The sequence below is a fragment of the Mirounga angustirostris genome, unplaced genomic scaffold, assembly GCF_029215605.1.
Source record: "Mirounga angustirostris isolate CCGP_5_RB_7025 unplaced genomic scaffold, mMirAng1.0.hap1 SCAF_5, whole genome shotgun sequence".
Lineage (NCBI taxonomy): Eukaryota > Metazoa > Chordata > Mammalia > Carnivora > Phocidae > Mirounga > Mirounga angustirostris.
This window is the reverse complement of record NW_026991713.1, coordinates 21,105,380-21,130,833: the sequence shown is the minus strand read 5'-3', so window position 1 is coordinate 21,130,833 and position 25,454 is coordinate 21,105,380. Positions and strand designations below refer to the sequence as shown.

Genomic DNA, 25,454 nt, shown 5'->3' with positions numbered 1-25,454 from the left:
TTAACATATTTTAAGCATAATCACACTTACAATCTTTAGGCTACCCTGCCTCTGAAGTCTAAGTATAGTAGTTTGAGACAACCACCAGAGAGTTGTTTGTATTTACAAACTGTAGTTTCTTGCCCCAGAAATGTTAAGCTTCTGGAGTGTGTTTTTGAAAGCTTCTGGAGGGTATTTTTGAAATTCCTTAATTAATTTCTTTCTTTTTTTTTTTTTTTTTTTTGCTTGTTTCAAAGAGATGCTGAGGTTACTATTAATCTGAAGAGCCAATTGGTGAAGATACTGAACTGTCCTTACTGTCCTTTCCTTTTTTCTCCAAACTCTTTGTCAAGTGTTGGCAAAATGTGAAACCTTAAAAAAAAAAGGTTGGAAAAGCAAGTAAAAAAAACAAAACAAAAACCCTGAGATGTACATATCCAAACTGGCCTTATGCTGGACTTGTTTTTTTCCAGAATATGGTGGATGATATTTCTTATTTCTTCTTTGCCTCAGAGTAATAAAACTGCTTCTTTACAAAGTGCTTCATAGCAAAACACATACTGTCTTATTTTACATACATTGTTTCATTTGATCTTCAAAATGTCTCCATAAAGTAGGAGAAGCAAGGAACTCCTACCCCAGTTTCAAGACAAATACACAAGGAATTTAAGTGATATGGCTAATAAATTGGAGGTATATGGGAGGAAAAAGTTTTCCTTGACCCTCTTAGGGTCCCTGGGCTGGGTCTCAAAAGTAAACTGGTGAAGACAGATTAAGAGGAGAAAAGCATACAAATTAAGTTTTGTGTGCCACAGGAACCTCCACAAGGAAATGAAAACTCAAAGAAACAGTCCTCTGCACTTTTATGCTAGTTGTGGAAGAATATGATAGGCTGAGTATTAGATAATTGTAATAAACTGGGGAAAACTTAGCACAGCCTGTTTGTTCCAACTCTTCTTGGTGTCCCTCTTTGTTTTCAGAGATAAAGGTGCTCCTTACCTTGAATGTAAGGAGGGCACTTCTAACAGGATGGTTTTATGGCTTTTATCAGGGGAGATGGGCAAGGGGGGAGGAGGTCAGGGTAACTTTCGTGCTTCTGCCATGTTCTCAGACTCAGTGTAAAGTTTCCAATATGCCAAGTGTCATATTTTGGGGTGGCATGTCATGAACCCCATCAGAGGCATGATCAAAACACAAATAATTTCATGAACATGAGCCGTGCTTTTTTCACTATTCTGTGAGCTGTCTTAGCATGTACAACTAAGCCTCTCCTGATGCTCATCTACAGATGAAGACACCTTTGCCTCGACATACACCAAAGCAATTCTCAATCAGAGTAGGCTTTGAACTCCTGAAGGTCATCAATTTTAGGGTTTTTATCTATCTTCACTATAACGGCTTTTACTTAAACACACCTATGATGATACCCTGGAATTATACTGCCTTTGAAAATTTAAACTCCTGCACCCAACTCTCTATCCAGAATCTACTGTCCTTCAAATAACAATATAGTAGTAGCTTAAAATGAGTGTATACCATGTGCCGAACTTTTTGTACTTTTTCCTCGTTAAGTCTTCAGTAACCTCAGTTCTAGGTGTGTAAGTATTACTAGTATCAGCCCTACCTTAGTTCCCACTATTATATACTGGCTTTAGAGCTGTCACAATTGTTGTCATTCTCAGAATGTCAAATCCTCACGTGCCACTTTTCTTTGTCCATCACCTCTTCTTTCCTCTCCCGAGTTAGACACAGAATCAAACATTTGAACCACTTTCTCACGAACGCATGTGTTCCTATCCTGCAACGCCCGATGACCCAAAATCCCAGCTCTTCATCAATGCTTGAATCTGCCTTTTCCACTCTGGCATTCAAGTCAGTAAGTGCTGCCGACAAAATCATACTGTACAAACTGGCACCACTAAAATTTGTAATCTACGTCATCTGGGTGCTTAGAATTCCTCATCAGTTCATTTACTTGTCCTTTCTCAGCTGCTTTTCCCATTCCCCTGACTTTTGCAAACCATCCTCCTCTTCTCACAGGATCCATTCATTGGTCCAACTCCTCAGACAATATCTCCTCTTCCTACTTCGTCAAGGAAAATGAGTGCATCACTTGACAATCTCTCTCAACTTTCCACCTTGAACCTACACATTTATTTACATCCACACGCACTGTCATCTTTATTCCAATATCACTCCTCCTGTGCCAGGCACACGTGTGGTCCGTGCCCTTGAGCACATGTCCTCTGCTCTCTTCTCAGCAGATCAGTTTACTAGAACCTCTGGCTTGACTCAGCACCGCCCCAATTATTGTCCACTTTTCTCTCTTCCCCTTATCGTTCACCCACTCTTAATTTCTTGATCCATTCATTCCCTTTCATCCCACTGCAACCTGGTTTTTGTCTCTCAAACTGCTGAAACAGCTCTCCACTAATTGGCTCCAGAGAGTTGGTGCAGTCCGAATCTGCCACATGGAGTCCTCCTCCTTAAAATGCTACATCTCCTTGGTTTTATGGGCATGACTTCACTCATTCCCCTCCTCACATCGCTTCTCTGTCTCATTCATAGGTTCCTCTTTACTCACCCCTTGACTACTGGTGTTCCTTAATGTTTTATTCTTGGATCCCTATTTTACCCAATGTACTGCAAATGACCTCAGTTTCCACGTGCTCCCAGATATTTAGTTTTAGCTCTTATCTCTCCCCTGAGCTGCAGTGGTGCACATCCAGCTACCCTGCTGAAAAGCTCAACCAGGATGTCCCACACGACACGTATCTTAAATCAAAAGGCCAAGCCGGATTCAATCATCTCCCTGGGGGTGCCTGGGTGGCTCAGTTGGTTAAGTGTCTGCCTTCAGCTCGGGTCATGATCCCACGGTCCTGGGTGGAGCCCCACATTGGGCTCCCTGCTCAGTGGGGAGCCTGCTTCTCCCTCTCTCTCCACAGCTCTCCCTGCTTGTGCTTTCTCTCTCTGTCAAATAAATAAATACATAATCTTTAAAAAAGCATCTCCCTAAACACGTTCCTCTTCCTGTTTTTCTGTCTGGATTGGCAGCAGTCACCCCACCTGGAAGCTTGAGAGTCATCTTTGAGTCACCCTTCTTCCTGAGCCCCAGAAGCAGTCAAGTGTTGCCAATTATACTTCCTATATATTTCTCAAACCTGTCCCATCCTCTCCATCCCTCTTGCCTCTACCATAGTACAGGACTAAATCATTTCTCACTTGGACTACTGTAATATCTCCTAAGAATATTGCCAACCCATTCTACATACTGCTGCTAAGCATGCTCTATTTAAAATACAAATCCAGCCATATAGAGGTGCCTGGGTGGCTCAGTCGTTAAGCGTCTGCCTTCGGCTCAGGTCATGATCCCAGGGTCCTGGGACCAAGCCTCGAGTCGGGCTCCCTGCTCGGCGGGAAGCCTGCTTCTCCCTTGTGTTCCCTCTCTCTCTGTGACTCTCTCTGTCAAATGTATAAATAAAAAATCTTAAAAAAAAAAATACAGCCCCATCACTCTTTTTTTTTTTTTTTTTTTTTTTTAGAGAGAGAGAGAGAGCATGTGTACAAGCAGGGGGAGGGCAGAGGGAGAGAGAGAGAGAAAATCTTTTTTTTTTTTTTATTTAACTTCAACTAGCCAACATATAGTACATCCTGAGCTTCAGACATAGAGTTCAGTAATTCATCAGTTGCATATTACACCCAGTGCTCATCACATCACATGCCCTCCTTAATGCCCACACCCAGTTACACCATCCCCCCACCCGCCTCCCCTCCAGCAACCCTCAGTTTGTTTCCTAGTTAAAAGTCTCTTATGGTTTGTCTCCCTCTCTGATTTCATGTTATTTTATTTTTCTCTCCGTTCCCCATGATCCTCTTTTGTTTCTTAAATTCCACATATGAGTGAAACCATATGATAATTGTCTTTCTCTGATTGACTTATTTCGCTTAGCATAATATCCTCTAGTTCCATCCATGTCGATGTAAATGGTACTATTTCATCCTTTTGATGGCTGAGTAATATTCCATTGTGTATATATACCACATCTTCTTTATCCATTCACCCATCGATGGACATTTGGGCTCTTTCCATTGTTCGGCTATTGTGGACATTGCTGCTATAAACATTGGGGTGCAGGTGCCCCTTTGATTTATTACATTTGTATCTTTGGGGTAAATACCTACTAGTGCAATTGTTGGATCATAAGGTAGCTCTATTTTTAACTTCTTGAGGAACATCCATACTGTTTTCCAGAGTGGCTACACCAGCTTGCATTCCCACCAACAGTGTAAGAGGGTTCCCCTTGAGAGAGAGAGTATCTTAAACAGGCTCTATGCCCAGCACAGAGCCCTTGCAGATCTCTGTCTCACGACAGTGAGATCATGATGTGGAGATCATGACCTGAGCTGAAATCAAGAGTCAGACACTTAACTAACTGAGCCACTTGAGTGCCGCTAGCATGTCACTGTCTTAAAAATAAGTTTCGGGGCGCCTGGGTGGCTCAGTTGGTTAAGCATCTGCCTTCAGCTCAGGTTACGATCCCAGGGTCCTGGGATCAAGCCCCGCATTGGGCTCCCTGCTCAGTAGGGGGTATGCTTGTCCCTTTCCCTCTCCCTCTGCCTGCCCCTCCCCCTGCTTGTGCTCTCTCTGTCGAATTCTTTAAAAAGAAAATAAGTTTCAATGCCTCCCCAACTGCCTAGTCAATTTTTTTTTGAACTTTTTTTTTTTTTTTTTTTTTAGATTTTATTTATTTATTTGACAGAGAGAGAGAGACAGCGAGAGAGGGAAAACAAGCAGGGGGAGTGGGAGAGGGAGAAGCAGGCTTCCCGTGGAGCAGGGAGCCCAATGAGGGGCTCGATTCCAGGACTCTGGTATCATGACCTGAGCCGAAGGCAGACGCTTAATGACTGAGCCACCCAGGCGCCCCTGCCTAGTGAATTTCTTGGTTGCTAAATGAAACCCTTCAATATCTGACATCTATCTATTTCTCTAGTTTCAATTCTTCCCACCCCTTGGCTGCAGTTACTAGCACTTACCTATTTTTGTTCACAATGTTCCATTGTCCAGAATATCCTTCCCTTCTCTACTCTTTTGGTTTAATTAACATCTAATTATTTAAGACTCCTACTAAGCACTATCTCTTCCACAAATCTAGCCTGATCCCCTCAAACTAGATCAGGTAATCCTCCTCCAGTCTTCCATGATTTCCTCTGGCTTGACCATATCCCTATTATATTTTATTGTGATTGATTTATAATGGTTATCTCTCTCATACATCAATTCTTTCACTGAATTAATTTATTTGACAAATATCTAGAGTATCTACTATGTGTCAGTTACTTTAAACAATGGTACATGAGCTTATTGCAAGCAGGGACATTATCTTACACATCTTTGTATTTTTTGGTGCTTATACAAAGTCTGGTACATAGTAGATAATTCAAAAAATGTTTAGTGAAAAATTGAAGAGATGGATGCATGAATATTTGATATCAGGAACATTTTAAAACAACACTCATGAGGTGCCTGAGTGGCTCAGTCAGTTACGCATCTGGTCATGATCAGGTCTTGATCCCAGGTTTCTGGGATCAAGCAACATGTGGGGCTCCCTGCTCAGTGGGGAGTCTGCTTCTCCCTCTGCCCCTCTACCCACGTGTTCTCTCTCTCAAATAAGTAAATAAAATCTTTAAAAAATAAAAAAAAAACACTCATGAATTTTTTTTTTTTAGATTTTATTTATTTATTTATTAGAGAGCGAGCGAGAGAGAAACAGCATGAGAGAGGAGAGGGTCAGAGGGAGAAGCAGGCTCCCCGCCGAGCTGGGAGCCCGATGTGGGACTCGATCCCAGGACCCTGGGATCATGACCTGAGCCGAAGGCAGTCGCTTAACCAACTGAGCCACCCAGGCGCCCAACACTCATGAATTGAAGTAATAAATTCAAGTATAGGGAAAAGAGCATACAACATAAAACAGAAAGACAATTTAAAAATTCAAGGGACACCTGGGTGGCTCAGTCAGTGAAGCATCTGCCTTCAGCTCAGGTCATGATCCTGGGGTCCTGGGATTGAGCCCTGCATCGGGCTCCTTGCTTGGCAGGGAGCCTGCTTCTCCCTCTCCCCCTGCTTGTGCTCTCTCTCTCTCTAACAAATAAATAAAATCTTTAAAAAAATTCAATTAATTGTATAATGATATAATCTGACAGTTTTACTCAACAAGGGATAAACTTCAAGAAGAGACAAAATAGTTCAGCTATTTGGGGGAAAATACTATGAAATCATTTTTCATTTTCCAAATGCTTGCATCACATAGCACTGTGCGAGCACTTATATTCATTATCTCTCTTTAAAGCATGTTGTTGAACAGAAATAAATATTAAATGCCTACAACTCCTCCACTTCCCTCAAAAGCCAAAAGTAATGAGAAATTCAATGTAAAAAGCTAATGTAGTAATGGCAGCCAAATGAAGTTTAGTAAGATATGATTGAATTAATCCAAAAAGATTCCAGATGCTAAGTTCAGAATACTTACTTAGTTTACTGTTTAACTGCATCCAACAGACAGGATCCATGTGGCAATATACCTGTTGTCATATACTTTGTGTTCAAAGAAGGGAATGAGAGAAAATCCTTTAGCTGAGAAGTTCCAAGTAAGTCAGGCAAAAAAATTTATGTCCTACTCTATAAATTCTTTTCTAAAAGTTAGTAATGCCTCAGAAAATTTTTTTAAGGAAAAAAATATTAACCCACTTTTCTAGTTGGCCAAGTTAATTAACTTCTCTCTAAAGCTTCAGTTACGTTACCTATAAAATGGGATAATAATAATGCCTACAGAAAATATTGTGTAGAAGAAATAATTTTATAAGTCCATGTTAGTGCTCAGCACAGTATCTGACACGTAGTAGGGCTCAATATTAGTATCAAGTAATAGTAAATGTTAATAGTATTTAATATTTAAATAATAATACAATTTAAATTTTTGTAGTATTTTAAATTTACAATATTAATATTGAGTATAAATATTAAATATTTAATAATTACCCAGTGGGGTAGATGCTATTATTATTCCCATTTTGTCAACGAGGAAGCTGAAGCACAAAGAGGTTAAGTGACTTCCCTGGGCAATTTGGCCCCAGCACCCACAGTTAGATCTATTATGTTATTTTGTCTCTCACATGACAATCTTAGGAAATTTATACTGAAAATATTTGATAGTTTAAAGAAAATCTAAACTAAGGAATTAGATCAATTGCCACAAGACATCAAGTGAAACAATTCATGGCATCTATTCAACTGGGAAGGTCAGGTCCCTCTATAAAACTAGGTCATTTCCTAGAAAAGAGAAGGGAAGGGGAGAGAGAGAGAGAATGACACAGAAGAGAAAAAATCTGAGAGAGTCAGAAAAAGAGACGAGAAAGAGCCCAGGAGCAAGGAAGCAGGCAGGTAGGTAATAGGCAGAAAAGGAGGTGAGACATGGAAGCAGCATTGAGAGAGAAAATTTTCACCTTTTTAGATGAAAGGTAATCAGACAAAGGGCTTTCAAAAAGAACTACAGAAGAACTTGCTCTGGAGATCAAAAAAATAACCTTCATGTAACCACTTTTTATAACATTATATATTTATTACATACTCACCCTTGGCTCCTTTCCAACTTACTTGGCTATAATAGTCTCCTAATGATAAAGAAGGAAAAAATCTGAATCAATACCTGATATGGCATCTGGATCTTCTCCATGTAGAAGCTTCTTAAGTTTCTTACAACCAGATCCAATAAAGTAACTGGATTCTACACAAAAACAGGTATTTTCAAATATTTAATATGAATTTTTTTCTAGCCAGGAATCCAACATAAAAAAACTCTCAATATTTTTGACCAATGAGTAGGGGAAGAGGATTGCAGATGGGGAGAGGGGGCGGGTAGCAGAAGGCCTCTGAATTATAAAGGGTATAAATACTTGAAACTTTTTTAGAATTCTTCAAATTCTATTTTCTACTTTCATGTATGTACTTTAACTGAAACTAGGTTAACCAATCCTTAGTGTAATGCTCTCCTATAATAGTGAAAATTATTTGTACTTCCATAATAACAGTGGTCTAAATAATCTTACATTGTAATTACATGGTCCATATATAAATGGTTGCTTTAAAATACATTAAAACTTTATTATCTTAAAAAGATAAATATCCTTTTCCAGTTTGGGTTACACAAAAGTAATCCTAGATTATGTATCTGGGGTAAATAATCCATCAGCTAATATTGTTATACAGGGCACTCTCTAGACATACTAATGCTGAACCTCCATGTCCACACAGCTCTTTTATCCTGGACCCTGGAATACCTACCCATTAGCTTCAAGTGTACTGCCAGTTTCCAGTCATGGAGCTGTCCCCATTAATTCGTTCTGTCATTCAGTGAAAATTCCAGGCACTGTCCTAGGTGATGAATAAACAGACCAAGTTTCTGAAGTAAAAAAAAAAAAAAAGGAAGAAGAAAAAAGAAGAGCTTCTGAATTCATGAAACTTACATTCTCTTGGGAGAGAAAGACAATTTAAAAAAATCAGCAAATACATATTATAATTTCAGACAGGGTTAAGTGCCATTAAGAAAGCATAAAGCAGGGTAAAAAGCTAGAGCGAAGAAGATGGGTAGTTTTAGGGAAGGCTTCTGTGTTTCTGAGAGGGTAACATTTTAAGCAGAGGCCTTAACAGGTGTGAAGGAATAAGCCATAAGAAGGTTCGGGGGAAAAATGTTCCAGACAGAGTAGACAGCATAGGTAAACCATGTAACAGGGAAAAGCTTGGCATGTTTGAGAGCCCCTATCATAAATAGCCCTATCAGCCTCCCTGAAATACCCCATCCCCGGTCTCCAGAAGCCCTTCCCCCTGCTTCCTGAATCCCACCCCCACTTCCTCCAGCCCGTGTCAAGTTCTTTTGTGGCTTGTTACAAAATTTGAACCAGTGAGTTTCTCTATGACACTGCTAGTTCTGACAAGACGGGGAAGTAAAAAATGAAAAACTTCTTTTGTACTTCTCGGCCATAGGTAGGAAAGATAATTTATTTGCCCAGAGGAGGAGGCAGGGTGAGAAAGAAGAATGTGCAGAAGTTAAGTGATAAGGAAGAGGAAGGCAGAGGAAAATTTCATTCTAAATTCCTAGTTGGAATCTGGGGGCTATTTTACAAGTAAATCATACACACGAATTTTGGTTTAGTGACAGTAGAATTAAAGATTTATGTAACCTGGGCCCTAACCTCCCTTTGTTATTATTTTGATGAAAAACTAGGTACAGAATAACAACTGACTTAAAAATGAGTTTTTAGAATATATTTCATTCAAAATTCATAAATGGGGTGGGGCACCCGACTGGCTCAGTCAGCAGAGCATGCGATTTTTGATCTCAGGGTTGTGAGTTTGAGCCCCACACTGGGCATAGCATTTACTTAAAACAAAACAACAAAATTCATAAATGGGGGACAGCTTCCATTATATATACTTAAAACCATCTTTTTCTCTGAAATAATGGGAAAGAAGCTTCAGTTAAGGTTGACAGAACTGCTACAAAATTTGAGCTAATGTGTTTCTTGTGACAACAGAATTTGTTTAAACAAAGAAATTGAAGAAGGAACAATTCTTGTAGAGGCTTTAGAGACATAACACCACTAAAAGTGTCACTGCCTGGTACTAAAATACAGAGCGAGGCTAAAAGACAATCTTTTTCTAAGATATTTCAAAAGACATCAAGGATCTGACCCTATCTTACTAACTCTATTGCTACTCTTCTGCTTCAAGTCACTGTATCTCTTGCCCAGATTATTACAGCAGCCTCCGAAAAGGTGTTCCCACTTCTACCCTTGCTGCTGTACAACACATTCTCAACATAAAAGACAGGATTATTTTTATAAATGTCAGTCAAATCAGGCTGCTGTTCTGCTCAAACCCTCCAGTGATTCCCCATTTTATTCCAAGCAGAAACATCTCTCCAGTGACTTATAACGGCCCCCACCTCTCTGACCTCATCTCCTACTACTCTCCCCTCTGCTCACCGCTTCTTGCTGTTCCTCAGCACCCAGGCATGCATCACCCCTAGGTCCTCTGCACTAAGAACCATTCTCTCTGCCCAAGGACACTATCCTACCCTCCCAGCCATTTGGTTGATTCTCTCTCCCCCTTCCAGTCTTTGCTCAACTCTTACTTTCTTAGTGAGGTCAATCTTGGCCACCCTAATACTGTAAGTTCCTGCTCACCCTCACCCTAGCACCCTAAATCCCCTTAACCAGCTCTTTTCCCCTTTTTGTTGCAAGTATTGCCTTCTATAAACTATGACTTGATTTATTGTGTGTATTTTTTTATTGTCTGTTGTCCCTCACTTGGATATAAGCTCCTCAAGGGTCTGCATCATTGTGTTTTGTATGCTTATGTATTCTAACCACCTATAACAGCATCTGGCACATAGTAATGCACCAGAAATGGGTTGAAGAAATGAATGAATATGCTTGCAAATATTGATAGTGTTTTAAGTCTGTTTCCTTCTTTTTAGTGGGTATGGGAAAACAGCATTCCTTCAAACTTTGCACATTACAGGCACTCAGTAAATTATTTATTTAAGCAAATGATTTGCCTTTTTGCTGTACGAAAATAGCTTAGTAATAAATGTGCCCAGGCAAAATGCCAGAGATACCTTGAATATCTCAGAGTGATACTTCAGTAAAAACCAGACTAGTTGTTCTGCCCATACTTCTAATAATGATCTCGTTTGCAAAACTGCTTTGACAAGAGTTTTCAGGACCACTGTTTTGTTATCATACTGTAAACAGAAAGATTAACCTTAACTTGAATGATTTTTTTAAAAAGACCAGAGAATTGTAAAACTGTTATTGTAATTTTTTTCACCTGTTTCTGTAACTTGAGGGTATTAGGTTCTGATACAATAGGCATAAAGGTAAGTAGCCCTCATAATTCTCTAATTTCTCTAATGTAACAATCTTAGATACAGTATGCTACTTCAAATGTTCTAAGTTGCTTCATGGGATACAAAAAAATGGAGATTGTAATACTTGGTAGTCAATTATAACACTATGATGCTAGATTTGGTTTGTGGATTCTTTTTTACACTAAGAAGTTTTTATGGTGAAATATTTCAAACACACAGGAAATTATTTTTATAATTCTATTGGCCAGGGGTGCCTGGGTGGCTGTCGGTTGAGTGACTGACTTTTGGTTTCGGCTCAGGTCATTGATCTCATGGGTCATGGGATTGAGCCCCCTGCCCGGCTCAAGCTAGGCAAGAAGTCTGCTTGGGATTCTTTCCCTCTTCCTGTCTGCACCCCCAGCCCCCACCCTGCACTCTCACACGTGCCCACACACTCTCTCTTTCAAATAATAAATGAATAAATCTTTATAATTCTATATACCAAACACCTGCATAATTACATCCAGCATTATCAAATAGTATTTTGTTTTTAACATGAAATTACATGGCTACCTACATAGTTAAAAAAGTGACATGATTTATGTCACTCAATTTTTATTTTGGTAAAAGATCGCCAAATTAATACTTCAGAAATTAATATTTCCAAATACCTCAGCTCTCTAATCCTATGCTATATTAAAATATGTTTCTTACAATGCCCCTGTGATATAGTTACCTTAGATCTAATGTCCTATACTACATTAGTTACATTTGATAGTGTAATTTACATGGCAGATAACATTAGTGAAGTGAAAAAAGACTTCATGAAGCACTTGGACACCACTGAAGAAAAATATTAAAATGTAGTACTCAGTTTCTTAAATGTTCCGCTATTTGTTTTTGTTGTTGTTGTTGTTTGTTTGTTTTTTTAAGTAAGCCCAATGTGGGGCTTGAACTCATGACCCTGAGATCAAGATTCATATGCACCACAGACTGAGCCAGCCGGGTGCCCCATGAAACTTGTATCTTTAAAAATATTTTAGGCACACCTGCGTGGCACAGTTAAGGGTCTAACTCTTGGTTTCAGCTCAGGTCATGATCTCAGGGTCATGAGATTGAGCCCCACGTCGGGCTCTACGCTCAGCTCAGAGTCTGCTTGTCCTTCTCCTTCTGCTCCTTTCCCCACCCCTGCTCTATCTCTAAAATAAATAAAAAAAATCTTTAAAAAATATTTTATTATACAAAAAACTAAAGTTTAAATATCTTCTTTTACCTAAAAGTTCAATAATTCCTAACTGAATATCAGAATACTCATCAGTTAATAGGCAATCTCTCTCTTGATTATAGTATTTTACTACAACATCAAAGAGTATCTTCTTCTGTATACTCAATGTCTTTTCCATTTTGTACTAACTGCTGAATAACTGTAACTATAACTGGTCAGGGAAATAGCCAAACATTTAATTGCTGCATTAATAAACCAGTTGTCAACTCCAGAGGTAAAAACAAAAACAAAACAAATCAATAGTTAACATTTCCATTTAACTACCTAAAAACTGTTTGATAAAATATAAAGTCTAGCTTATATTTAACCAAATCTAAAGAGACTACTTTTGAGAGAATAATTTTAATAATTTTTGCTGGATGATTACAGGAGTAAATTAGAGGGAATAGCTTTTTTTCTTCACCAAATACCACCACAGCTTTGTGTACCTTTATTTTCAAGGAATTAAAATATTTTTGCCACTTTTTCATTATTTCTAGTTTTCTTTTTTAAAAGATTTTATTTATTTATTTGACAGAGAGAGAGAGAGACAGTGAGAGAGGGAACACAAGCAGGGGGAGTGGGAGAGGGAGAAGCAGGCTTCCCGTTGAGCAGGGAGTCCAATGTGGGGCTTGATCCCAGGACTCTGGGATCATGACCTGAGCCGAAGGCAGACGCCCAACGACTGAGCCACTCAGGCACCCCTCTAGTTTTCTTAGATTTTGTTCAGAGGAGTTCATCTGCACTGTTCAATTCCATGAGTGATTCCCTTGCTTTTCCCACTCCAATAATTAGGTGCATGTGGTTCTATTATTATTTGAAATAAAGATACCAAATATTTCCCCAATCAAGATGCACTTCTATTCCACCACATACTGTTTTCTCTTTTTTTATCTCCCCACATGAGTAAAATAAGAAATTCAGAATCCTTTCACTCCCCCCTCTCTTCAGTGATGCCTTTAATTCCTCCTTTTTCTCATGGGCCACTATCTGAACACCCAGGTTTTATACAGATAGGTTGGTATTTATTCTAATTTCCTTTAATACCAGGTCCCTTATTTAGCACTTGTATTTTATACAGCCTTCCATAGTCTTACCATGTCAACTTGGAATTACTGTGTGTGTGTGTGTGTGTGTACACATACCGCATGTGGGTACACAGAGAAGAGAAAATAGTAGGAGGTCACAGATTAAAGTTCATTGCCCACGCTGTTTTCTTCCTTCTCCATCTGTCTCCATTTGCCTATTCTTTGCAGTCGGATTGAAATCTTTCCTCAAATATTTTCTTAGGTGTGACTAATTATCTTCTAGATCCTCATGTTGCAGATGAAAAGATTAATGGCAGTTGAATTACCTTTCTCTTGCAGATAGCCTACCCTTTCTGCCTGGAAGTGCCAACTGATATGAGGCCAACTGACTGTTCTTCCCTGCGGAGGTGTCTAAAGAAATCCTGTTTCTCTGATGGTGTCCCTATACTCTCCCTGTCTCAAGGGCTAGGGAAGACTCAGTCATTTGTGTGGGTCTTTGTTGGCCTATTGTGAATTAGGGAAACCAACCATGTGCAAATAGGACCACAGCTGACTTTATAAGTGGGTCCACAGGTCCTTGATCACCAAACTCCTCCCAGGATCTGAAACTTTCTGGTTCTCAGCCTTGGAGTCTAATGTTCTTTTCTTGTTTGGCCCATGTGGGAGAAGGCATCAGATATCAGGGTCTCCCTGAACAGTACCCAAGGTTTTAGACTTAGAATTCCTAGAAGCTGGTTTGTTCAGGAGCGACAAATACTTTGGAGATAGGAAGGAAGGAGAAGGGAGCCTCATTCAGGTTATATGGTTCCCTGAGCATCTCTACAAATGAGGCTGATTTTATGATAGGGCTTATCTTATTGGACTGTAATGTTTTGTTCCATGAATATCGCTCCTACTAGATGTTAGATTCTTTTAGGGCAGGGATAAACAAACTGATAGAAACTGATGGTTATATTATTTTAGGGTCATAAAACAAATGATGAAACTTTGGAAAACACTCAGGGTGGCGCAGGGAATGGATGATTGACAAGTCATTACTGAATTCATATGAATTAAACCACTCTGATTTCCAATGATCTTCTCACAGGTCATAACCAGTGATTTTCTATGTTAGATCAAATGAGAATTCACAGTGATTAATTTATAAAACAGAGATGTCAGCTTATATGTATGGATATGTTCTTACAACTTAACATATGAAGGGCAAAATATGTGAAAGGATTTCTTAGTTATAAATTATTTAACAATAAAAATGATCACTTACAGGGGCACCTGGGTGGCTCAGTCGGTTAAGTGTCTGCCTTCGGCTCAGGTCATGATCCCAGGGTCCTAGGACTGATCCCCCCACCAGGCTCCCTGCTCAGCAGAGAGCCTGTTTCTCCCTCTGCCTGATCCCCCTGCTTGAGCTCTCTCTCTCAAATAAATGAATAAAATCTTTTAAAAAAATGATCACTTACCAGGTAAACATAAGCTTAGAATAACCTCTTTGTCTAGACAAGTGTTTGAGAGAATAAGATCCTCCTCTTCACTTAATTGAAGATTTTGTGTTTTAACAGGAGGCTTCAAAATATTTTCCAAGAATGGAAGGTGAATGGGTCAAAAAATATATAGAAATGTCTGTTGTTTCCAAACATCTTCCACAGCTTAGAAACAAAAGTAAGTAACCATCAGATTGATAACATACACAAGTTCAACCAATATTATAAAATTCTTCCATATCTAAATAATATAAATAATATAAATTTTATATAAATAATATAAAAGTTACCTTAATATGATATAATGGATGAATTTAATGCTAGGATAATTTAAACTTACTAAATTACAATTTTTCTTTTCAAAATTAACCTTTAAATAGACATCAAAGTCATGATGCCACACTGTTAGGGGTATTGATTTTATTATCTTTATTATAAAATAATATGATCTAGTTTTTATTTATTTATTTATTCATTTATATTTTTCTTAAGTAGGCAGCATGCCCAGCATGGAGCCAAACATGGGGCTTGAACTCACAACCCTCAGATCAGGAGTTGGCTGCTTAACTGACTGAGCCACCCAGATGCCCCTGATATAGCTTTTATTTTTTATTTATTTTTTATTTTTATTTTTTATTTGACAGAGATAGAGACAGCAAGAGAGGGAACACAAGCAGGGGGAGTGGGAGAGAGAGAAGCAGGCTTCCCGCCGAGCAGGGAGCCCGATGTGGGGCTCGATCCCAGGACCCTGAGATCATGACCTGAGCCGAAGGCAGTCGCTTAACCAACTGAGCCACCCAGGCGCCCCCTGATCTAGCTTTTAAAGCCAACAGTAGGTTAATTCCAAATACAAAAAACTGCTAGTCAAGCTTATGAATTATTGTACCTGAGAGAACATGAGATTACTAATTACAATTTTATTCAAGCAGCACAGATAACTGTATTTCTTATTTTTAAATTAAAATGTAGTAGTAGGTTAATCTTAACTTGGGTTTTTGGTCATTTTAAGAGTTAATGAAATTTTTCATTATCCTAATCATGAGATCATAATTGATGTTTTGATTTTCCTGTAAATCAAACAAAATTATAAAAGTAGTAGCTATAGTAAATCTCTTGCAGAGCTCCCAAGCTGGTAGCCTATGCATTAAATTTGGACCACAGCTATGGTTTGTTTGGTTATAAAGTATTTTGAATAAAATTAACTTGTATAAAAATGACAGATTTCATGTAAAATGTTGAGTTTCAAGCTTCCCTATAAAAAAATCACAAGATCTCATAAAACATTGGGCTTGAATTCAAATGCCTGACCACAGAGAGTTGATATGAATTAGTAAGTGGATACCCCTTTTGGATTGGCATGTCATTTCCAGTTCACCACAAACCCTGCCACTCCATTGTACCCCTAATAGTGTGGCAGGGTCTCAGTTACCATTTTCTTGATACTTTCCTGTTGGTTTTACTATAGTAAAAATCAATTTCCCTATACATATTTATATCTCTGTGTTAAGTGGGAAAAGGAAAAATAGCCTGAGAAGGCCATACATTTCAAGCAAAACAATGGTACATATATATTTACATGTTTGATAATTAAGTACTCCCTGGATCTCTGATCTGTCTGGCTCCTAAAGGCATCTCAGTTTGCTACCTTCAAGTTAATGACCAAAAATAAATCAAATTAACAGCCTTTTAGTAAAAACTTGAGATCATAAATAGCCTCTAATCAATCAGTCCACGTTTGTTAGTACCAAACTTTCGGCATGGCACTGAACAAGTGTTAGAAAAAAATACACAAAAACTAGTGGACCTTCAGCAGCCATACCATAAGTAAGGAGGCTAGGATAGCCACTTATGAAATGGGCAAAGGCAAATTTTATGAAGTCACCGAGAAATACAAGTAGATATATTATAAATAAGTCCAAATCTGGAAAAAAGAGTATTCAGCAAGAGCATCAAGGCAGAACATTAATTTATTCGACAAATATTTATTGAGACCTATTTTGTGCTTGACACTGTTCTAGGTACCAAGGATATAATGGTAACCCAAATAGGTAAAAATCCTTGCCTTAATGGAGCTTATATTCTATGGCGGGGAGGGGGACAATAAACAAACAAACAAACAAACAAAAAGTGAAATATGTACTGTGTTTGTTAGTGGTAAGTTCTATGGAGAGAAATTGAGCAGAAAAGAAGAGAAGCAGTGCAAGATGGGATAGTATTGTAATTTTAAATAAGATGTGCAGGAACTATCATTGGGAAGATGATATTTAAACAAGGATCTGAAGGAGACAGAGCAGAGAAATGTGCATGTCTAGAACATACTAGCCCAATGCAGTGATGATAAACAGAATAGCTAGTTCTGTGTAGAGAAATCAAACTCAAGATGGATATATTTTTTTAAAGATTTATTTATTTATTTGAGAGAGAGAGCAGGGGGGCTTGGGGGGAGGGGCAGATGGAGAGGGAGAAGGACAAGCTGACTCCCCACTGAGGACAGAACCCAACACGGGGCTAGATCCCAGGACCCTGAGATCATGACCTGAGCCAAAATCAAGAGTTGGCCACTTAACCGACTGTACTACCCATGCCCCCCCCCAAACTCAAGAAGGATATTGTGGCAACACATACCATCACCGTGGTTATCTTTATGAAGCACGTCATCCTCAGTGATCATTGTGCTGAGTGGAGGATACAAGGGGGGATAGACTCTGCATTTGATGAATGTACAATCTATCCAGTGTTTAGGATAGCCTATATACATACATATATATGTGCATATAGGTATGTATGTATAGAATGTATATATAAAAAGAAAATATTTATTCAATGAGGAGACTGTACTTGCACCATTCATCCATTAAACATTTACACACCTTCCAACAGCTAGGCCCTGTGCCATTCAATGGGGATACAATGGTGAACAAGAAAAGGACTGTCCCTAAGTACCTCACACTCTAGTGGGAATAAAGACAAGTAAGTAAACAGGCAATTTCATTAAGTGTGCAAATGTTTTGGTAGGAGGAGTACAGTGTGTTCAGTAGGATGCAAACTTTGTTTCCACTGAGGAAACCTTTGTCCAAACATATTCTGGAAGTCAAGTAAAACATATTAACAGTGGAGTTGCTCTAGCTGATACAGGCATTCCTGAGACCTACCCCACAGAGATGAGGGAGAGGTTCTATTCTGCACCCTAACATTTCTAAAACAACACATGAAATATTAGTCATGATATTATTAGTAAAAAACCAAATAACTGTAAAAAGCAAACAAATGTCAGCAAAGGTGGTTCACCTTAACTGTTCATGCCAAACAGATGCAAATTTGCAGTGAAACCTGCAGGGATCACACTGCTTTACCCCTGCTGGCAGTCCTCAACTCAAGTGAAGTAGTTTCTATAGTTATTTGGAAATTAAGAAATGGCTTTTCTCAAAAATAGAGGAACTAATACTTCTATTTCTTGGATGAAATTTATATAGGTGCGTTGTCAATTGCATAGCTTTAACCAGCATTTCTTTTTTTTTAAATAAGTTCTACACCCAACATGGGGCTTGAACTTACAACCCTGAGATCAAGAGTCACATGCTTTATTTATTTATTTATTTATTTATTTATTTAGATTATTTATTTATTTACTTATTTGAAAGAGTGAGCGTGAATGAGAGCACGAGTAGGAGGGGAGGGTCAGAGGGAGAGAGAGAAGCAGACTCCCCACTGAGCAGGGTGCCCAATGAGGGGGGCTCTATCCCAAGACCCCAGGATCATGACCTGAGCCAAATGCAGATGCTTAACCAACTGAGCCACCCAGGCACCCTAAGAGTCACATGCTCTTATCAACAATAGCCAAATTATGGAAAGAGCCCAAATGTCTATTGACCAATGAATGGGTAAAGAAGAGGTGGTATACAGATGCAATGGAATATTACTCAGCCATCAAAAAGAATGAAATCTTGGGGCGCCTGGGTGGCTCAGTCATTAAGCGTCTGCCTTCAGCTCAGGTCATGATCCCAGGGTCCTGGGATCGAGCCCCGCATCGGGCTCCCTGCTCCGCGGGAAGCCTGCTTCTCCCTCTCCCATTCCCCCTGCTTGTGTTCCCTCTCTGGCTGTGTCTCTCTCTGTCAAATAAACAAATAAAATCTTTAAAAAAAAAAAAGAATGAAATCTTGCCATTTGCAACAGTGTGGGTGGAGCTAGAGAGTATTATGCTAAGTGAAATGAGTCGGAGAAAGACAAATACCATATGATTTCACTCATATGTGTAATTTGAGAAACAAAACAGATGAATGTGGGGGAAAGAGAAAAAAGAGAGGTAAACCGTAAGAGAGACTCTTAACTATAGAGAACAAACTGAGGGTTGCTGGAGGGGAGGTGGGTGGGGGGGATGGGCTAAATATGTGATGGATATTAAGGAGGGCACTTATTGTGATGAGCACTGGGTGTTATATGCAAGTGTTAAAACACTAAATTCTTCTCTGAAACTAATATACTATATGTTAACTAACTAGAATTTAAATAAAAACTTGAAACATAAAAAAAAAGTCACATGCTCTGCCAACTGAGCCAGTCTGGACCTCTAACCAGTCATGTTTTGCCAAATAGAAAGTGGCTTAAATGTTCTTGTTGGCCAGCTAATTATTTAATTTTATTAAGCCAGATAGTGTCTATATTGTTTTATTCCTAATTTTATGTCTGTTAATATGTCTGATGGGGTTGTTTTGTGCTTGAGGATCACAGAAAAATCAGATTTCAGTGGATAACAACAACAGCGAAAACTCCATTCATGCCTGATTTGTTAGAAATTGGAGAAACTTCCGAATGCACTTTCTCCAAAAAATTTTGGTTTGAAAATTTATCTTCTAAGCAAGTGAATTTTTTTTTTTTGCATTAAATACAAGAGCAGTCAGTCAATTTTAAAGTTAGTTCTCTTTTGCAAGCCTTTTTACAAACAAAAACGAAGAACAACAACAACAAAAAAAACCCAAACTACTAGATTTAAAAGGCTTTTGAAGATAAAGAGATTTCTTATTAGTAACCTATTAAAAACTCCTCTGAAAACTATGCTTTTGTTAGAAAGAACTAAAATAATTTTTGTTTTTCTATTCTGAAGGCTGACACATTCAGTTGTGACAAAGAGCAAACATACCAAATACATTTCACTCATTCTCGTTTCATGTTAACAATACTTTGCTGCAACAATAATGATAAAACACTGATAAAAATATGGAAATCTAAGTCTGAATCTTGTTGTCATTAGTTAAGTGTGGAAACTTGGCAAATTATCTAATTTCTCTAAGTCTGTTTCCTTATCTGTAAAATAATCAGTCTAAACTAAAGCAGTGGTTCCCAGACTTGGCTGATCTTTGTTTTAATATAAAAACTCTCTTCTTAATTTTGACGAATCTTAATAGTTTATTCTTTTGTGACTTAATGCTTAAAATTACTGGCTAAATGCAATAGTATTAAATCTACACATATTCCTCCTAATTTCATCTAACATTTTCTGTTAAATATATCACATATAAAAGAGTATATAAAAGCATATGTACCACTTAAAGTATTTTGGGAGGGCCTGGGTGGCTCAGTCGGTTGAGCGTCTGACTCTTGGTTTTGGCTCGGGTAGTGATCTCAGGGTCGTGGGATTGAGTGGACTCTGCACTCAGTGCCAAGTCAGCTTGAGATTCTCTCCCTTTCCATCTGCCTCTTCCACCACTTGAGCTCTCGCTCTCTTTAAAATAAATAAAATAAAAAAAATAAAGTGGGAGATATATATTAGGGAGGGAAGAGACCTAAAACACCATTCTCCTCTGTAGAAAATTAATAGATGTACCTAAAACTGAAAGATCGTGAGATGGCATTATAAGCATGCTATTTAGAAATATGAGATACAAGTTGTAAATTGTCTCGGGGAGGGGAGGGGAAATGAGTGAGAGGAGAAGGGTAGGGAGCTCCTAGTTTTCATTAATAAAACCTGGAGGACTATTTGAATGTTTCACATTCAATAATAATAACATTTCAAAACGTACATCAGAATGCCAGCTTTCTTTTCCTACTGTGTCTTAAGTATTTATTTATCCTTCTGAGTCTCAGTTTCCCTTACTATAAAATGAGAATTTTAACCCTTACTTTACAGACCTATTGTTAGATTATAAATAATACATACAAAATGCATAATAGGTTGCTTAGCAAGGGAAAGGCCCAGTAACTGGAAACTATTTTTATTAACATATTTACTGATAAATTACACCCATCTTTAGTTAAGAATTTTTAGAGGTACCCTTTATCCTCAAGGGTAAATGATGGGACAACTTTCTTTTTTTTTTTATTTGTAGTAGATAAGAATCACTTTTGCTTGGCTCCTCTTCTTCTGAGTGTCTATTAGTATTCCTCAGAGTTCTCTTCTAGTCCCACTTCTCTTCTTATTGCCCTTTCTTTGGGCACTTTGTCTTTCCCTTATCACACTTCTCCTAATTATTGTTATCTTTTGCTCCTCCAAGGTGTAAATCATTCTTGTCTTGCTTCTGTAATGGTTTGACCAAATACAGTAAAAGATGCAACCATTAATGAATTATGTATGCATCCCTCTTAACTGCCCTGGGTATGGGGCTCTTCTTTTCACCTTTAGTGGCATCATAAGGCGAAAACCACAAGTAGATGAAGTAAATAGTAAAGAGAAGTAGAGCAACAGATTGCTTAGTTTGTCCTGAAAGGTAGAGGGTAGGGAGATGTTTGGGAAGGGTCATAGAAGATGGTGTGGATTATAAATAGTAAGGACTGGTAATGAGTCTACATGTCTTTTTTCTGGTAGTATGGATTATAGCACCTCAGTTAATCTGATCATGGTCATTGTAAAAAACAAATGTTATTGGATCTATGTTGCCTCACCTGTCTTGTGTGATATAATGTAGATGTAGAAGGAAATGCTAATAGAGGTGTAGAGAATCAGTACACCAAATACACTACTTTTATCATATTTGAAAAGTCAATTTTTGGAGACAGTAAAGAGATCAGTGGTTACCAGCAGTTAGGGGGAAGGAAAAAAAGATAAGTGAAGCAGAGAGGATTTTTAGGGCAATGAAACTATTCTGTATGATTCTATTGGCGGGTACATGTCATTATACATTTGTCAAAACCCGTATAATATACAACACGAAGAGTGAACACTAGTGTAAACTATAGGCTTTGGGTGATAATGATGTAGCAAAGTAAGTTCACAGATTTTAACAAATATATCACTTTGGTACAGGATGCTGATACCTATGGGGGCAGGGGACACATGGGGACTCTACTTTCTGCTCAATTTTTTTGTGAACCTAAAACTGTTCTAAAAATAATTTAAAAAATCAGTTCTTCCTTACAAAGTTCTGGAAAAAATAATGAAAACTGAAATTACCTTTTTTTGAAAGTGAGAGAACAGGTTTATCAACTATGATATTTGGAGGTAAAGCCATATTCCCACTCATTGTATGAATAGGTTCCTCTATTCTTTCCTCACCAATCTCTTGTGCTAGAGGATTTGAAATCATTTCATCTCCTGGTCTGTTAAGAAATAATATGTGGACTTTCCTATTATATGTGGGATCAAATTTCAAATATACATTTTAACTTATTAAAACTTATTTAGACATTCCCTATTTCCACAAAGGATTTCAGGGAGCTTACAATAAAAAACACAAGTAATAAATTTATTAGATAATAGAATGTCACCAGAAGAGGACAAATTAGGATCGTAAATAAAAAAAAGTATATATACTAATTCTAAAGTTAACATGATTACTATGATGTAATAGAAAATTTTTACTGTTGAGTTTCCAGATAACCTTGGCTATTTTTACTTTGGCTAAGTCACTTTCAAAATTATAAAGCATATAATTCATCGAAGAAGATACAAGTTCTTCCTTGTATAAATTCTGAAAAAAATTTATGTGGTAATGTCTTCCATTATGGTTTTAGAGCAAACACAGACATGGATTAATTTTCACATGGCTTTTCTTTTATTGGCTTCTGAATAAAACTGAAAGCATAATATTTAAGTTGAGCTCAATGAAGTCTGTTCTGTCAGAGTCTAAACACAATATATTACAGTATATTGGCTAACACTAACCTTAAAGATTCCTTTGCTTTTATTTCATCAGTTAACCCATTCCCAGAATCCTTTTCTTCTTTTGCAAAAAATATAAGATGATTTATTGTCTAGAAAACTGTAGAGACTACTGTTTGAATCTTCAAATTCTAATTCCTTTTCATTTTTCAATAGCTTCATTCCTACTAGTTCAAATACTTTGATTCATTAGAACATGGCAAAGACAAACTCCTTTGAGAGAGGTGTCATCGCACTACTTAGGCATGTATTTTGCATAAGATGACTTAATACTACATCAACAGCAACAGAACCAGTAAAATAGTCTTTGTATGTTCATAAATGATGTCTCCTTTTTATTTCCACTTGAGTCTGAAGGGAGTGAATAATACCACCCCATAACTGATTGAAAAGGACCAGAGCAACCTGAAAAGAAAAAAAATTAAACATGTTTCTTACAAATTTAGATCACACAAAAATATGTAGGTTTCCCAGTTTTGACAACCTTATGCTTTTATATGGCGTATCTGTTGCCAGTGTCTCTCTTAAGTTTCTTCTCCTCTCATCTTATGTAAACCATAATCTATTTACTAAGACTGCACCTTTTGTCTGCCAATAAAAACAGAGTAAACCCAGGAACTTGCTTCACTGATATGAAATATATTATTGTGTGAATTTATACACCCTTAGTGTTACATGATTAACTACTAGCTACACTTAATCTTGAAGAATATTATTTTAGGGCATATTTAAAAGGAATGCACGCACACATTGGAGTCTTGATTATTAGAATTATGGCTTTGGGGCGCCTGGGTGGCTCAGTTGTTTAAGCGACTGCCTTCGGCTCAGGCCATGATCCTGGAGTCCCTGACTCGAGTCCTGCATTGGGCTCCCTGCTCGGCAGGGAGTCTGCTTCTCCCTCTAACCCTCCTCCCTCTCATGCTCTCTGTCTCTCATTCTCTCTCTCTCAAATAAATAAATAAAATCTTTAAAAAAAAAAAAAAGAATTGTGGCTTCATGAGGCTTTTTGCTTTTTCTTTCTTCTTTTCGCCTTTCTTGACCAATGGCAAGCTCTTATGAAAGAGATCTAGGTCAAGGAGCTGAACAAAACTAATCAATTTATCTGCCAGTTGTTCTGTAAGGAAAAGTTTGTGAGGAATAATGAAAACCTGAAAACAATAAAAATATTCATCATCTGGGAACATTTAAATAAATTATGTCATAGCCTTCCTGTGGAATATTAAACAGCCAATTTGGAAGAATGAGATTTATAGCATGGAAGGATTTCATTAAGTAGGAAAAACAAAACAAAACTGAAGAGCAAGTAGAAAATGTATATACTATCATCTTAGTTATATAAAAATGAATTCCTGAATTATACACAAATATATGTAAATAAAAAGAAAGGTCTAGAAGGCTAACTTTCAAACAATTAACCTTTGTGTTCACTTTTTATTATATATATTTGTGAACTTTTTAATATACATATATACATTTTTTTCAATTAATTGGAGACAGTAAAATTTTTTCATTGATATATATATAATTCACATACCACAAATTCACCTTTATTTTTTAAATTTATTTTTAAGTTATTTTTTTAAAGATTTTTTTTATTTATTTGAGAGAGAGAGAGAGAGGGAGTGTGAGAAAGAGCATGAGCAATGGGGAGGGGGAGAAGCAGGCTTCCCAATGAGCAGGGAGCCCAAGGTGAGACTGGATCCCAGGACCCTGGGATCATCACCTGAGCCGAAGGCAGCCGCTTAACCAACTGAGCTACTCAGGGGTCCCTATTTTTAAATTATTTTTATTTTTTTAGTAGGCTCTATGCCCAAGGTGGGGCATGTGAATTCATGACCCCATGATCAGGAGTCACCTGTTCTAACAACCAGGCACCCCGGAATTCACCCTTTTATAATGTAGAATTCAATAGTTTTTTTTAGTACACTCACAAAGTTGTGCAACCATCACTATTATTTAATTTCAGATAATTTCATCATTTCAAAAAGAAACCCATACATTAGCAGCCACTCCTCATTCTTCTCTACCCCAGTGGATTTTTAATTAAACAATTTTAAGAATAAGGGAATCAGTTGAAACATCTAGACTGTTGTTTCTAGGTCTTTTGTTATTAGAATCCAAGAATTTAAGCTCTCTCCTCCTTTGACTGGAAAGGGGATGCCCAATTTTACATAATGTTCTGATGTTACGACAAAATGACAGAAATAAAAGCCCCATCACCTTCAAATGTCTTTCGTAACAGAAACTGTCCATCTGTTTATCCTTGAAATATTAGCCGAAGACCCTGTGAATCGTGCGGAGACAGGAGTAAGGGGTAGAGGGTGAGGAGTGAAAAGGGAGGAATTAGAGGAGGAGGCGAGGGAGTGATGGGCGAGTGGGTAAGAGGGTAGGATGGAGTGGGGTGGAAAAGGCTGAGTCTGTGATCGGTGCAGACAAGGGTATGACCATCTGTGTCTCTAACCTTCATTGAACAAGTAGGCTGGGTTAAGGATATGATTCTCATGCTTGCCACCTCGTCCTTTAACGCTTTGTTGTTCTAAGCGTAGCCTGCCGACCAGCAGCATTGGCATCATCTGGGCACTTATTAGAAAGGCAGAGTATCAGACCCTATTCCTGAATCCAAAGTGCATTTTAACAAAATCCTCAGATGATTCGTGTGCATATTAATGTTTGTGAAGCACTGCCTTCCTGAACAGCCCAGAGAGAGTA

At 37.9% G+C, this 25,454-nt stretch overlaps 2 protein-coding genes across 3 annotated transcripts in view; one reads left to right on the top strand and one right to left on the bottom strand.

Annotated features, from left to right (window-relative positions):
* The window catches only part of ACTR6 (actin related protein 6), a 30,535-nt gene extending 30,016 nt beyond the window's left edge, over positions 1-519 (top strand). For both annotated transcript variants that reach the window (XM_045872766.3, XM_054506872.2), the window contains exon 12: positions 237-519. The gene's annotated coding sequence lies outside the window, so the exon portion shown is untranslated. The remainder of the gene's footprint in view (positions 1-236) is intronic.
* DEPDC4 (DEP domain containing 4) lies at positions 66-25,318 on the bottom strand. Its single transcript, XM_045866156.3, is given in 19 exon segments — positions 66-303; positions 305-351; positions 7,683-7,733; positions 7,736-7,760; positions 10,653-10,778; positions 10,865-10,923; positions 12,157-12,284; positions 12,286-12,336; positions 12,338-12,374; positions 13,785-13,787; positions 14,633-14,809; positions 21,530-21,568; positions 22,038-22,183; positions 22,749-22,804; positions 22,806-22,929; positions 22,931-22,979; positions 22,982-23,130; positions 23,132-23,150; positions 25,207-25,318. Coding segments are annotated over 19 exon segments (1,599 nt in total). The 3' UTR covers positions 66-102.
* Between the last annotated feature and the right edge of the window lie 136 nt (positions 25,319-25,454).